The 15,237-nt window shown below is 37.0% G+C and overlaps 2 protein-coding genes across 2 annotated transcripts; one reads left to right on the top strand and one right to left on the bottom strand.

Moving 5' to 3' along the window:
• The first annotated feature begins 1,129 nt into the window (after window positions 1-1,129).
• Window positions 1,130-6,822, top strand: LOC113781020 (anamorsin homolog). The gene is made up of 8 exons (XM_027326846.1): window positions 1,130-1,283; window positions 2,456-2,600; window positions 3,614-3,774; window positions 3,898-3,978; window positions 4,159-4,318; window positions 4,423-4,553; window positions 5,678-5,752; window positions 6,650-6,822. Exons 1-8 carry the CDS (start codon window positions 1,281-1,283, stop codon window positions 6,686-6,688), a joined length of 795 nt encoding a protein of 264 aa, XP_027182647.1. The 5' UTR covers window positions 1,130-1,280; the 3' UTR covers window positions 6,689-6,822.
• A 1,782-nt stretch (window positions 6,823-8,604) lies between these two features.
• Window positions 8,605-11,978, bottom strand: LOC113780098. The gene is made up of 3 exons (XM_027325915.1): window positions 11,245-11,978; window positions 10,735-11,056; window positions 8,605-9,360 (listed from the first exon to the last, which is right to left on the bottom strand). The coding sequence occupies exons 1-3, from the start codon at window positions 11,976-11,978 to the stop codon at window positions 8,605-8,607; spliced, it is 1,812 nt and encodes a 603-aa protein (XP_027181716.1).
• Window positions 11,979-15,237: the final 3,259 nt, after the last annotated feature.

Below are 15,237 nucleotides of genomic sequence, written 5' to 3'. Positions count from 1 at the left end.
TTCGTCCATTATACTCACAGAATACCCAAGGTGCCTTAAATAGAAATTTATTTATCGGATAAAATAAATTTAAACCCATTGAATGCCGAAATTAAAATAAAATAAAATAAATTTATTGAATTAAAATAAAAATTTTTTCCAGTTCTAATGAATTTAGAGCCTTAACTGCTAAAATTTGTAGACGCTTTCATTGCAAATTGTAAATCATTTTATAATTTGCAGTTAAATCATTTATATTGAGTACATGGCATTACAGCTGAAGCAAAAGGAAAAATCATGCCAAAATATGGAAGCATCATACGAAACAATGATGGGAAACTGAGGTACATGACCTTGCATTTGTTAAATGCAAGGTACATGACCTCGCATTGAAGGAAAATGGGTACTCTGTAAGTATAATGGACGAAAGCCATAAAGAGCTGGTCTTTTATTCAACAATGGGTTTAAATTTATTTTATCCGATAAATAAAGGGATATTTCCAAAGGATATTTCCGTATATAAAGGGAATTCAAATTGGGGCTTTAAGTTGGTAGAAATGATCAAGAAGTATTCCCCAAGATTCCGATCCAGAGTATGTTCCCATCCAACAATTAATTAAATAACTATCAAGAACGAAATAATCTTTTAGTTTGATTTTGGTTAAAATTCCCTTTTATGAAAAAGTAGAATAGGAACGGAATAAAAAGGAATAATTCTTTTTTCCTCTATTAAATATCCTTTTTATTCCTCTATAAAATAAAAGAAATTTTTTGGATTCTTTTTTTATTGAATATTAAATATCCCTTTTAGTTTGATGCAATTTTTGGCGCCTTTTCTCTTAGCCCAAATTAGCAATTCATTTTATTATCAAATTCCAGTTAAGTTACTTAATCCTTTCTATTACTCATTTCACTAATTAATTCATGTTATTATCAGAATATATTACTTCAACAGCAGGGATATTTGTGTCAATTCAACGTTTTTCAAGTCATTTTGGGACCCAACAATCTGACAGGGGAGGTATAAGGGATTTTCGGAACTTCAGGGGAGGTCCTTGAGACTGTCAGAAACCTCAGGGGAGGTTTCTGAAATTATCCCTAAAATTAAATTAGGAAAACAGCGGCAAGTTTTGGTGAAGTCGGCAAACGCCTGGTATTTAAAGAGGAGCACCCAGCGAGAACAAGAAAATAGAAGTCGGCTACCAAACACCAAAACTGAAAATTCTCTGTTCCAATAGGGAAAAAGGCAAAACTACGGTTCGGAAATTCTTCAAGTTCTCCGCTTGTTTCGATCCGCTGCTATGGTAAGTCCCGGTTAAACCTTTCGCTTTGTGAATAGTTTTATGGTGAATAATGATTTTATGATTTTGTTTTGATTTGATTTTTTTTGTTGTCTGTACTTTTGTAAACCTCTCTTGAAATGTTAAATGTTAGCGTTTTGAGCTCTACATACAAATAAGTATCTTTATTTATGTGGGTTTTAAGGTGTAACCTGTATTGCTATATTATCAAGAATTTTGCGTTTTATTTTCCTCTTTTTTTTTTTTTTTTGTAGTTAGGATTGTCATTTAGGTTTAATCTAATACAACCGTGCTGGGTTTTTACTTTGGAGAACACAGAAAGTAATGGCAATAGAATTTTGGTCGATTCGGGATTGGGACCCCAATTTTTTTTTTAGGGTGAAAAATGGGCTTTTATTAGGTTGTATTTACAAAAAAAAAAAATTGTCAACTTTTAACTAGGTTGTGAATTTCTTTTCCTGCATAAGAAGGCATTGTTGGACGGGTTTAGGGAGTAATTTGATTTTCATCTATTTCTTTGTCTGTTTCATTTTGATCTGATAGGAGAAAGAATTGGGTTCGGGGGCTTCAATTATCTTGGTCGTTCTGTTTATGCATTTCCTTTGTTGTGCCTTTCTTTAAAGCCTCTTATGGTTTTCCCATGCATCTTTTCTTAGGAAATTGTTTTATTGTCATTTTCTCGAGTTTTTGGTTCTGCGAATATGGTCAGTTTTCTATGGCTGCATTTAGGTTCTGGAACTTGAGATTTCTTGTGGGGAAGAAAGTAAATGTAAGGGAAAGCATTTTTCTTGGCTATGATTTTAAGGAATAGGATATTGCCTTAAATAAGGAATGCCTGAATCTGGAAATTAGAGTTAGTTGAATTTTTGAATGACAATACCTAACCTAAAATTTGATTAATGTGTGGAATCATGTAATGGAAATAATTTCTTTCCTTTTGTCTTTCCCTTTCTCTTTGTAAAATCAATGAAAATGGTAAAGTTATGATTGAATGTGTATGGTACCTTATGGAATTCTGTCTGTTTGTTTAAACATCAGAGTCAGAAGATGGGTTTAAAGTCTGAAAGCTTGAGATTGTTTTCCAATGGTATTAATGTTGGTACGTCTTTGTTTGAGTGTAATACTGGGTTTGAAGTGTCAGTTGTGACCTTTAAATTTGATCAATTTTTTCACAGGAGACATCAGCTCATGAAAATATACTAGCTCTTACAGAGCAAGTGGTCCTGCAGTTTGGTGAAGTTTCGAATGCATTAAGGATGGTGAATAAAGAAGGGATTATTCAAAATGATCCTCTAATCATCACTCAAGCTTCATTGCAGAGTAATTTATTTCTCTTTTGCATCTAGTATTTACATATCTGGTTGGTACTATTTAGTTGTATTTGTTCTTTGGTAACTTCCAATTCTAATACTCTGCTACCTCTATACAGCAGATGATGCATATCACCTCTCATGTAGTATACCTAGTGATTTAGACTATATTCATTCTTTATTGATTTCACTAAATTAGTTAGTTTCACTGACGCTTGGTGTTGCTTGAACTTGCTCACTGATGGTTGTGCAACCTAGTTGACTGCTGCTGATGCTTTTTTCTCGTTCCCCTCCCTGTTTTAAGAATATTTATGTACTGCAATATTTTTTTGGGATTGTTGGTTAGCTAATACACTGTGTTCTCTATTTTTTTTTCTGCACTCTATTTATAGCTTTGTGTAGGTTTGCCATTTTGAGAAATGCTATGTATTTCCTTGTGACTACGCTCTAGTGGTGGCGCCTTTTGAGTGTATGGGTGCAGAGTGTTCTGAGCTGGAAGTTTTGGCAGTCTATTTATACAATTTAGGCAAGGCTTCCAGCAAGAAACTTGTTGTCCTAAGTGGGCATCTGATTGTTATGGATGATGGTGGGGAGTTGGGATGCCTTGTAATCATAAGATGGCATCTTCTAAACACAGTGACATTTTGTTTTCTATTCAAAAACCAACCGGTAAAATAAAATTTGGGTGTAGAGAAGTGAGTATGTTGTACAGGTTTTTTTTTTATTTTGTTTTTTATGCTCATGTTAGAAGAGATTGTCTTTGATGCAGTTGCTAATTCCATAGTGATATTGTTATTCCAATCCGATGTCACGTGGTAACTTAAATCTTTGACATTGGGCTATCAGTAATTTGTTGCCAATAGTTACCTTTCCAGTTCTTCTGGGCCCTATCTGGAATTATTTAACTGATAGTTCATTGTCTTGGGTTCTGGTTATCTAGCATTTACCACCTAGAACCAAAGCTATCACTCTTGAAGTTGCAGCTGCTATCTGCTTGGTCTATTTACTTTTTATGTATAACAGGTTCTGTGCCAGTTGAATCTTCATCTATCGATGTTGTTGTGGTCATCAGCAAGTCATCTGAGTTTCCAAATGATGCATTGTTTCTGGAGATCTCAAGGATTTTAAAGCCCGGTGGAACAGTGCTGGTGCACCTGACTTCCCAATCTACTCCCTTGCAAGAGGTAAGCTACCCATTGGTTCCAATTTTCACTCAGTTGATTATACTTCTTGACTGTTCATTCATCTTTTGCAAATTCTGAATTAGTAAATGATTGCTCATGATTATTTTTCTGGGAGTGTTGCAGACAAAGTCTTCCCTTGAGCGCAAGTTATTGTTGGCAGGACTTTTGGATGTAAAATCATCTGAAGCTGGTCAGTCTATTGGGGTTAGTGTCCTTGTACTGTTTTGATTTATTCTCTCCCCTCCTTTTTGTCCTTTTCCATCTTCGCTCCTCTCCCTGCAACTTCTTCGCAGAATGATTCTGGTGCCCAATGGCTTTGTTTGCAAGCTTTTGCCTTCTGCTGTGTAAGTTGTGCATCTGAGGTTTTGTAACACTCTTGAACAGATTTCGGGCAAAAAGTCTTCTTGGAAGATTGGTTCATCCTTCTCTCTAAAGAAACAAACAAAAAGTTTACCTGCAGTCCAGATTGATGATGATACGGACTTGATAGATGAGGACACCCTACTAAGTGAAGAGGATTTGAAGAAACCACAGCTGCCTGTGGGTAAGACAGCTTTATTCTAGCTGTGGCATTTCTGACGTAGCTTCTGAAATGTTTTATCCATGTTGCTGATATTACACTGAGCTGCCAAAAATTTCATGCTGTAGGTGATTGTGAAGTTGGAAAAACTAGGAAAGCCTGCAAAAATTGCACTTGTGGGCGGGCTGAAGTGGAAGAGAAAGTGAAGTTGGGACTTAGTATGGACCAGCTGAACAATCCTCAGTCTGCCTGTGGCAATGTATGTACATATTGTTTAATTTGAGCAATTGCAACTGATTTTAGTTGACCTTTCTTGAGAACATCATTGTCAAAGTGAAGGTCCTGCATCTTAAGCCTGGTGGTCTATTTAACTTACTTCTGTATTATTGCAATTTAACATGATTGTTAGAACGGAAGAGCATTCTGCTTGCGTAGAAGAGTAGTTGTTTAGGCTTATCTTCTTGATGCTTCTTCAAATACTTGGAGAACCAATTCCTCAGTTAGTAGGTGAAGAATGTTATTCTTTGTCAATAATGGAATTCGTGGATTTTGGACTGCATTAAAATTATGTGAAACTCCTTAAATGGAACATTTGAAAAGATATATACATCTTTCTCCTACATAAAGTTTTTTCTCATGTACCTCATTTTCTCGTCAAATTAGATGATCCAAAAACGTTTCCCGGCTTAATGTTAACTATTCTACTTTTCAAGTCCTAAATATTCACTGCAACCATGTAAGTAAAAGGCAATGGTCAGGAAGATGTAGCTAGATGCTTAAATTGAGAGGAACTGTTTATGGAATTAATTAAGTTAGTGAATAATATGGTTAGTTTGAGTTATTTTCATGCCTTACAAAATTTTGTTCATAGAAATATGACTTGTTAGATACTTGCAAAGAGGAAAGCTGAAAATTTGAGTGAATATTGAATTGTTTCTGAGGATGTTGCAACAGTATTCTCTCTGGCTAGAAGACTTTCTTTGCCATTCCTACACTGAAATAACACTTTCCATGAGGTCTTCTTATTATATTTTCTTGGGTGTATTCATTACATTTGGTGGACTTCTATCTAATTGGTAGCAGTTCATATGGTCCTTCTCATTGTGTATTGGAACTTAAGATCATGCTAAGATATTCAATGAGTTTTGTTGTATTGCTTAACATTTAGAATTGTTTCTTGTGCTTTTATTTGTTTCAATGGTAGTTCAAATCATTTCTAGGAACACCTTAATAGAACTTAAATTTATACGTGTCAGCCATGTAGTTAAGTTGCAGGTGTAGTTCTTTTTGCTTCTTGAATAGATTTTTTGCCTTTTGACTATAATATAATTGTGTGTGTTCATCATTGTGTTTTAATGCAATACCAACCTGGTCATGATGCAGTGTGGTCTAGGTGATGCTTTCCGCTGCAGTACATGTCCCTACAAGGGTCTTCCTCGATTCAAGATGGGTGAAAAGGTAAATATTCAACTGTCAGTTACATGTGTTTGGGTATGCCTCCTTTTGTTTGCCAGTGTTACTTTCTTCCTGGAGTTAATTCATCCTCAACTTTTAAAGTCTAGGAATTTTTTATCCTATATTAAGTTATCGATGTTTTTTTGGATTCACTATTGTACTCTTTGCCTGCTTACCAGCTTTTCTGTGTTGTACTATCTTTTTGCTGTTAGAGCTTAGAAAAGTATGTGTGTGAATTCTCCAACTTTTCTTAAGACGTTCACTGTTTTTTCTCATAGTTATTTATTTGCTGAACAGTTTATTACACTGAATTTTGAAATTGAAAAAGAATCCATAGAATACCTGTTCATAAGAATTGAGAAGCACCGCCGTTCCTCAAATCTTCAAAAATCTCGGACAATTACTTAGTCTTCTCTCCTTTGCTTTTCAAATATTCCTTCGGCTAATGCTGTGTGTGTTCATGGTTCACCAACATGATTTCCTACACTTTATGTACATGAAATCTTTTATGAGTAAAGTTGCAAATTTTACATTCTTTTCATGATAGTTTCTTTGGTGTGTCAAAAACCAATACTTTGGTGCTATGGAGTTTTTGCAGAAGAGGTCCAAAGCGTGGTAAGTTGGTCCTGGAGGTTTTTTGGTGGGGGGGGGGGGGTGGTACGCCCATGCATTGGGGGTACGCCTGAGGATGCCTCTATCTCCCTCTGCTCCCCGGGGGCGTTTTTCCTGTTCCTCACACTAGGGCGCGCACCTCTGATAACACTTTTAGAACAATACTGGAATTATCTTTTACATGAGCATTAGCTTTTCTTAAGATGTTTTTTGGCTGGCAGAAAATCAATATAACTTCCCAATGCGTGAGAAAAAGAAGTGGATACTTACTGGGGTGTTTTTTGGCAGGTTACTTTATCTCAGAACTTTCTTGCAGCTGACATTTAAATGTCAAGAAATTAAGGCTGGACATCATGTTGTTACGGCGCATCTTTTCAATGCTTAGATGGTGATCGCTCTGCGGTTACCTTTTGTTGAGGCTAATTTTTGTATATGTTGTTGAAACGATAGAGAGAGATTAAGCCTTGTTTGGGCAATTTATTCATAGTTCTGGTGATGCGACATTTTGCTAGAAAACCCAAAGAATACTTCTACCAGAGTACCTTTTTAAGTTTTTTTTAATAATATTCTTTGGCTTCATTTAATGCTGCAATTGTTTCGAATTCTTTGGCATTGACATCTTTGTAATCTGTTTGGGCTTGAAGAAATTGAAAAAAATTATTTCTTCTGAGTTTGCTAACATAAATTAACATTCTATTAGTTAAAATTCACTAATGTGGTGCATAGATATTAGAGGTCTTGGATTGAAATGCCACTGAATGTGAGTATGTTCTACTTGTATGTTATTTTTGAATTATTAGATGTAACTGATGCTATTAGGGGTGCAAAATGAACGAGTCAAGTGGAGCTAAGGCTGTGGATTACTCAAACTTAAGCTAAAATATTTGAGCTCTCAAATTCAAATGTGACTAGATCTGGTTCAATTGAATTCAACCAAGTTTAAGTAATATAGATTAATGTTTTATATAATTTTAGGCAAGGGTTATAATCAACATTTCACACATTAAAAAATATCCTACATATATAAAGTGTGATGAGCTTTTGAGTACAATTTTTTCCATCCCTCTTCTGGCTTTTAGGGCAAAATCCTTGACGAGCTCTCGAGCCTAGCATATAGAGTTTGAGCTTGAACTTGTTGACATATTCAAGCTTTACGAATTTGGCTCATATGTGGTCAATGCGAGTTAGAGTTTGAATTTTAATTGCACAACTTGGTGAGTAGCTTGATTGAACTCGATTCTCTTTTAATTGCGATGTTGTTGAGTTATAATTCGCATATGTACTGATCCGATCAATGTGCTTAATTATAATCATCTATAAAGAGGAATAAAAATAGTGTGACATGAGAAATACATATTTCCTCATTTTCCTATCAGAGATAATTATACTCAGTTAAGTAATGTTTGTGATCCATAATTATTCTTCTTTTTTTTTCCTTTCAGATGACGTGTGGCTACAAGCATTATATTGTTGCTTCAAAAAATAATCTTAGGTTTTGTTGGCTAAAATCATTTATGCAAGTGATAAATTACCTGAAAATATCATTAAACAGAATAAGTAATATTTTGTGAAATCACCCAAATCAAATAACAATATAAAATTTGGAAGTTGAACCTCCAGCAATGGGGGCAGCAACACTCCTCTTTGATGCATTGTTGAAATTTGAAATTTAGCTATTAGAAATGGCAATGGAGGAATTGAAAGTGGCGAAGTTGTATTTGTTTTGGGAATTAGTTGGAAGTGGGGAAGTTGTCTCTCTTTGGGAAAATCTGTATTGTTAATTCCACAATATAAGTATAATTAAGTTCAATTCTAAGCATGTAAATGCTATATCTATATTTATCTATATATAAAAAGAAAAACGAAGAAACAAAAGAAAAAAGAACAGCAATCCTTCAAAGAATAATCAAACTCTTAGAAAGTTCTATACCAAGCTTGTAAACATAGAGGAAGTTAATAATTGCATTTTTTGTGCTTGAATTAACATTTCATTTGAACTTTTTAATCATCTTTCATTCTTATTGTATTGTACTAAAAATTGAGTGGAATGGAAGATGGGGATATCATAAGTCTTTTACAATATTAAAAGATTAGGAGAGTGCGATTATCAATTATTGGGGGATTAAAACGACATCTGTTGCATAAATTACAGAAATAATAGATTCACAAAAGAGAACACAAAAAAACTAGCGTTGGATGTAATTCATAAATATATAAGTGAAAATCAGTTACAAAAACACGTGTCATTCTTCATCATCAGTCAATTCCCTTTCGATAGCACATTTTAGGCAGAGATAAAATCTGCAAAAATCGCATTCGAAAGCCGGTCCCCAATCTAACCTCTTGTTGTCGCAGCTCTCGCAAAAGGATTTGTATTTTGCTTCGGCAACATGAGTGAGAGGATGAGAATGATTATTCACACTCAGGGAGCGCCCAAATTTCACACATCTGAACAACCCAAGTTGGGGAACGCACAATGGATGCAATGAATAGTCGCATTCACGGCAGTGATACATCCAATGATTTGGGTTGATTTCTTTTTTGCAGAGCATACAGTAGAATTCCTCAAGATGCTCGAAATACGGAGGATATATCAGGTGAAGTGGGTGCTTGTCCCATCTCTGCGTGGTTGTAGGAGGCAACAGAGCACAGTCATAGCACACATAGAAATGGCAATCCTCACAAGTAAACCCAAAACCACCTCTATATGTATCGCCGCATGCCGTGCAAGGATTTGAACTTTGAAATGGAGTCAAGAGGTGCTTCTTGTGACCAGCGTGTTTGACACTACTCGTCATCATGCTAGCACTCGCACACTTTATACAAATGCTTAGTTCACAAGGTTCACAATAATAACAGGCAGCATTGGTGGCCCGGCGACATGCCCCGCATCTAAAAAGACCAACTGCATTCCGAGTATACCTTAATGAGAATGGGTGCTGGGGATGCTTTGGAACGTGCAATTCAGGGGGGAGGTTAGAACAAGTTAGATGGACAAAGTAACCCAGACGGGATCCTCTGTCCAATTTTTTGTGTCCAATTTTCTGTCCAACACAAAACTACGTAGTTCCACTTATTCTTGTGGCTGATGTGGCACATAAAAATAAATGCCTGTTTGACTCCATTATACTTTTGGATCTCTCTTCTTTTTTGGATTTCCTTTATTTACATATCTTTATTACAATTCCCAAAACCCTATTACTACCATAACAATTCCCAAGACCTGTTGCCGTGAGCGTCAAGAAGATTTGGGACTTCTTTGCCGATGGTAAGAAAAAAATAATATTCATCTGCACAATTGTTTCTGGCTGACTTACAATGTATCAGTTGTAGATGTTCCTTTGCTTCACCCAAGTGCTTCTCATAGAAGATGTCGATGATAGACTCTCTCTGCAACATCATAAAAAATGCTCAAACAGGATAAACAATTCAAAGACAACGCAATCAAATCACAGCACCTTCTACTTCCCCCGGTTTAGCAGTGATCACAAAAATCACTGTATGTGAAAAGGAAATATATAATTCCATAAAACCAAAAATAAAAAAAAATAAAAAAACTGGCTAAGCATATAATCTTCCAGGCATTGACATCTGAAACAACAATCATCGTGAACCAAATTGCAGCACATATATTTGTTTACCACAGCAATCCGTATGCCTTATAAAATGTGTGTATGTGGGTGGGGTGGTGTTTTTTTTCTCTGGGAAAGGGGGGGTGGTAAGAAAAGAAAACAGCTATTACATCTTAAAATAGCAGAGGTCTCCATGATGTTTAAAGGTTTTCAATTTTTATCCATCACATGGTTTTTCATACAATTAGCAACTTTGTCAACCAAGCCAATGAAATATGTCAGTTTTTAACCATATTTCCCCAAGAGATGGATTATAAATTAAATGAACACTGTATCAAAGAAGACATAATTCTACTTAAAAACCAAAAAGAGGAACCAATTTACCAGAATAAAAAATAGATTGCAAAAGGTACAAGAAACACTTTTTCTATCTGAAAATGTTAAAACACAATTTGTTTTCCTTCAAAGAAAGCGAGAAGGACAATTTGTTTTCCTTCACCAATTTTTTAGATTATTCTTTCCGTTAGGCCCAGCTGCAAATTTTGCTTTGTACTTCCAAGGATTTGATTGTCTCTCTGTATGTCTCAAATTTTGCTATGTCTTTCCGTTAGGCTAGTGGTTTGCTTTGGAGGAATTCACGGTGAATGGTTACAATTTGACAGGGCTGTTGCTTGGTGCTTGAGCCAAACAGACATTTATTTTTGTGTGCCATGTCAGCCACAAGAATAAGTGAAACTACGTAGTTTTGTGTTGGACATGAAATTGGACACAAAAAATTGGACAGAGGATCCCGTCTGCAAAGTAACCACACTCGACACAAGCATAGTAGTGAAGATCATCAGATGAGCAAATAGGTTCAATGCACACGTCACATACTAACAATGCTTTTGCTTCTTCCTGATCATCACTGGTAGTACTCTTTATCTCATCTAAGTTTTGTACTTTCTCTGAAAGAACAAGCGGATGCTTCCCGTGTGAATCCATAAATATCTCTTCTTCAATATTCGATTTGCCCGAGTCATTACTGTTACTGATCTCATCTTCCTTGAGAAGAAAACGGGCGATCAATCCTTGAACCGCGTTACTGGATGGTAGTTTCACCGCATTTTGAACTTGTTCTCCTCTAGCAACCCACAAGACAAGAAATTCAGACCCACAAGACAAGAAATTGAGAGGATAGAATGCCAAAAATATTTCATCATGAATATGGTAAAAGGGCAAAAAACTAAATTTTTGGAGGCGGAAAAAAAAAAGGCTAAAGAGTCAACCATTACGTTAACAATAGCAAGCAAAACAAAGAAAAGCTCTTACGCATCCTCTTGAGAGATCACAACACATGTAACATGGACGAAGTATCTGCAAGGACCGCAATAATAGAGCCAATCACTCAGATGTACCTTTTTCCGACAAACAGGGCAATATTGTGTAAAACTGAGGTAGAGGTACTCAGACGGAAGAAAATAAGCCCGAAGGAGTGAATGATCATGATCCTTGTGCTTCACAGTTGGTGTTAGCCGGGAGGCGCATTTTCTGTGGATCCAAAATTGACAAGTAGGACACAAATAGGACCAATCTTCATCAACCTTATGGCAAGCATGACAGTAGAAAGTAGCAGGTCTGTTTAGCTGTACAAGAGGGTGGTCATGACAATCGAGCTTTATTTCCCGCTGATCCAAAATAGCGCACGACACATCCAGATCAAAGTCGCATGAGGAGCAGTGGTACGTGAAAAACTTCCAAGGATATTGGCCACACGCATTGCAGACACAACCACCCGAGAAATAAGTTGGATTCCTAAGGAGGACTAAGTCATGCTGGGAATGCATCGGATGCCTAATTTGTGGAGGAAGCTCCGCACATCTTTTGTGAAGAAAGAAATCACAGGGGAAGCAGCAGTATGCTATGGAGTCCGAGATTTGCTCCTGACACCCATAACAGACTGCTGGCTTTTGATCAATGCTACCGTCATCGTTTTCCTTCTGCAATTCACACAGGATCAGAGGGTGTTCCTCATGACTGAAATGCTCAAGTTGTTTTTCTTCCATTTCTCTGTAACTGTTAGGATCTTGAGTCTGGGATGGTTCTTCGCCCGTGTCTCTCCAGCTGTGATGATCTTGTGCGTTTGCTTGGCACCTTCTCAAATGAGATGACAGAAAGTTCAACCGATGAAATCACATTGAATGACGACCAACTCCTTATCTTTGAACTGCTTGAATCAATGATTCACAGGGCATTGGGTGGGCGCTGGGTGGGCCATAAAAATTTCGTTCCAATCTTCAAATTTTGGATCATATTTCAGTAACACTTTATTATTCTGAAAATTTGGTAATGCCAACCTGGTACCTTAAAGAGGCAACCATACGAATCTTGTCCAAAACAAAATGAATAAAAATGAATATATTCAGGGAATCGACTATGTGTTTACAGTTTTGACGGCTGACAAATGAGAGGGTACCTCCCACCTGGATCGCGCTGTCTGGACATCTATCGCTCAGGGTCCGATGAAACCATCGCTCCATCGGAATTATACTTGTTTATGATTCTGAGTCGACATGAAGGTACCTCCCACCCGAATCGGTGTGGTACATACTATCGTTCCAATAGTCGATGAGACATCGCTCCAATCGACTTAGAAAAGTTTATGGTTCTGAGACGACATGAGAGGTACCTCCCACCCGAATCGTGTGGTACATGCTATCGTCAAGAGAACGATCATTTATTTAGGGTTTTGAGCCAACATGAGAGGTACCTCCCACCCGAATCAGTGTGGTACATGCTATCGCTCAGAGAACCGATCATTTATTTAGGGTTTTGAGCCAACATGAGAGGTACCTCCCACCCGAATCAGCGTGGTACATGCTATCGCTCAGAGACCCGATTATACGATTGTAATTATAAGGGTTAATGACATTCAGTCCAATCGACAAATACCTTTATAGGCCGATGAGTGCACTCCAATCGGCAGTCATACAGTTCAATTATGAGTCGAGGAGATTCACTCCAACGACATATGCAGCCATAGCATATAATTCAATTCAATTTAGGCAATTCAATTACAATTCATTTAAATGAGAACGCGTTCGATAAGGTACACACTCGACTCGGCAGTTATAAACCATCCATTTCATAATGAGCAATTCACATAATTTCCAAATATTCATGCACTTGACATTCACCTAGGCAAAATAAGAGAGTGTGGTGCACAATTCAAGTGTTTAAGCGTCCGTTGTAAGGTCCTCTTGAATGTCTCCTTGAGTGCCAGAGTAAATAATAATTAACTATCACACAATCCCTTAAAAACCCCTGGTTATCAAGGTAGATTGTACACTTGTACATCCTAACAAAATATCATGAAAATGAGCCTTAATTATGCATAAATCGATGCTCAAAAGTGGGGTTTAATAATACAAGGAAAAACTAATTTTCATCTTTGAAATCAATGCCAAGTTCCTAGAAGACACTTTTCCATGATTCTAAATGGAAGACACTCAAATTTTGGCTTAAAGATACTAATTTGAACTCCCAAGACAGATTTGGGGTTGGTTTTTGGCAAATTTTGGAAATTCGGCAAAATTTATAGAATGCGAACTAGCCTCTGAAATTTGAAACTCAATTAGAATTATAATCAAAGTTTAAAACACAACAAATGGAACAAGAATTGAAGTTTTGAGCGCCAAGATATAACAGCTCAAAGTTGCTGAAAACTTTTCACTGAACAAGGATTTTCCATATTTGAAACATGAACTTTGAGACTTTGGTTGGGCATCGAATGGACTTGGAATGACACCAAATTTGGTAGTACTTTACTAACATAAAAGGGCTATTCCTTTGTCAAATTTCATGCAAAAATTCGTACAGAAGGTCAGTTAACAAAGCCACTAAAGTTCCAAGAATTTCCAAGGCAAATCTGCCTTGTACTTCCATTTTCCTTTTTCTAACTTTTGGCCAATGAAATCATTTCAAAACTGGTCCATTTATAAAGGAAAGGTCTCAAACACATCCAATACACATTTGGTAGGTGATTGACATCAAAAGATTCAAAATATCAAGTCCCAATTTGAGCTAAGCCATTCGGCTATCCAAAATGAGGGTTTTCCATCACTGAGACAGTTTCGTAATTCGGCCACAACTCACTCAATTCAACTTGGAATTGGCGTGGTTGGTGGAGTTGCAAACTACATTCATAAGGCTACAATTTCTCAGAAGAAATTGTTCTGAAATTCTATCCATAGCTAGCTCAAATTCAAGCAACAAGTTCCAGCACCTCACTGTCTCTCTAGCACAGTCGTGAAACAGGACAGGTAACTTTGAAGAGTTGGTACGGTTCACTCAGGTCGAATCAGGGGATGAATTTTATACTGTTAGAAAACTGGAAGTGTCTAGTTTCTAATGCTGCAAACAGCACTCGATTTTGACATTGGAGCAAAGAGTTATGGTCATGTAAAATTCGCTGCCAGAATAACTCTGGACACTTTTTCCAGCCATGAAGAAATTTTAAAATCCAAACATTTACCCAACCAAATCAAGTGATTTTGTGACGGCCCCACCTCCCCCTAGGGCGTACCCCAGGGTTTGGCTGGTCGCCTGCCCAGCTCTCGCCGGGACTCAGTAGTTCACTACAGTCCTCAATTAAAATCGGAATAAATCACAAGAATAAATAGGGCAGCGATCCAAACTTAAAGCGGAACTTATATACATTGCCATCCCAAAATGGAGTATAAAGATCGAATATACAAAGGTTCTCCATCCTTCATACGTCCAGCCCGTGCCAAGCACTAGGCGAGAACCATTACAAAGAATAACAAAAGAACTAGACTAGGCTAGTCTATGCTCTCATCCTGCTCGCCGTCCCCTGTTAAGGAAAACAAAACTAAAGGGGTGAGCTAAAAGCTCAGTGAGGTTCCGAACACATAATCAAACAATCAATTCAAGATATTAAACATGGAGTATCAATAATTCAAGAAACATTTACAATGGAAAGCGATAGTAACACATTCATTAAAAGGATACGAGCTCACATGGAGCTATTCGTTCGTTCGGTCGTTCCCCTAACATTTTTCCTTATTCCTCCACTTATTTGAAAATTTCCTTTTTGAGAAGTAAAACCCTCGTGCCTTCGTTCGTTCATTCATCCCCTTCCGGACGTTGACCGGACTCCACCCATCCGGACATGGCCGGACTACAAGGTAATACTCACCTATGTACGCAAAACAACGGGTAAAATATCCTTCCGGATATTATCCTCAGTCACCGAGAAAACCTAAATTAAACGAGAAAGAATATTACAGCTCATCTAGCACAACA

The sequence above is a fragment of the Coffea eugenioides genome, chromosome 8, assembly GCF_003713205.1.
Source record: "Coffea eugenioides isolate CCC68of chromosome 8, Ceug_1.0, whole genome shotgun sequence".
Classification (NCBI taxonomy): domain Eukaryota; kingdom Viridiplantae; phylum Streptophyta; class Magnoliopsida; order Gentianales; family Rubiaceae; genus Coffea; species Coffea eugenioides.
Note: the sequence above shows the minus strand (reverse complement) of the source record. Positions and strands in the feature narration are given on the sequence as shown.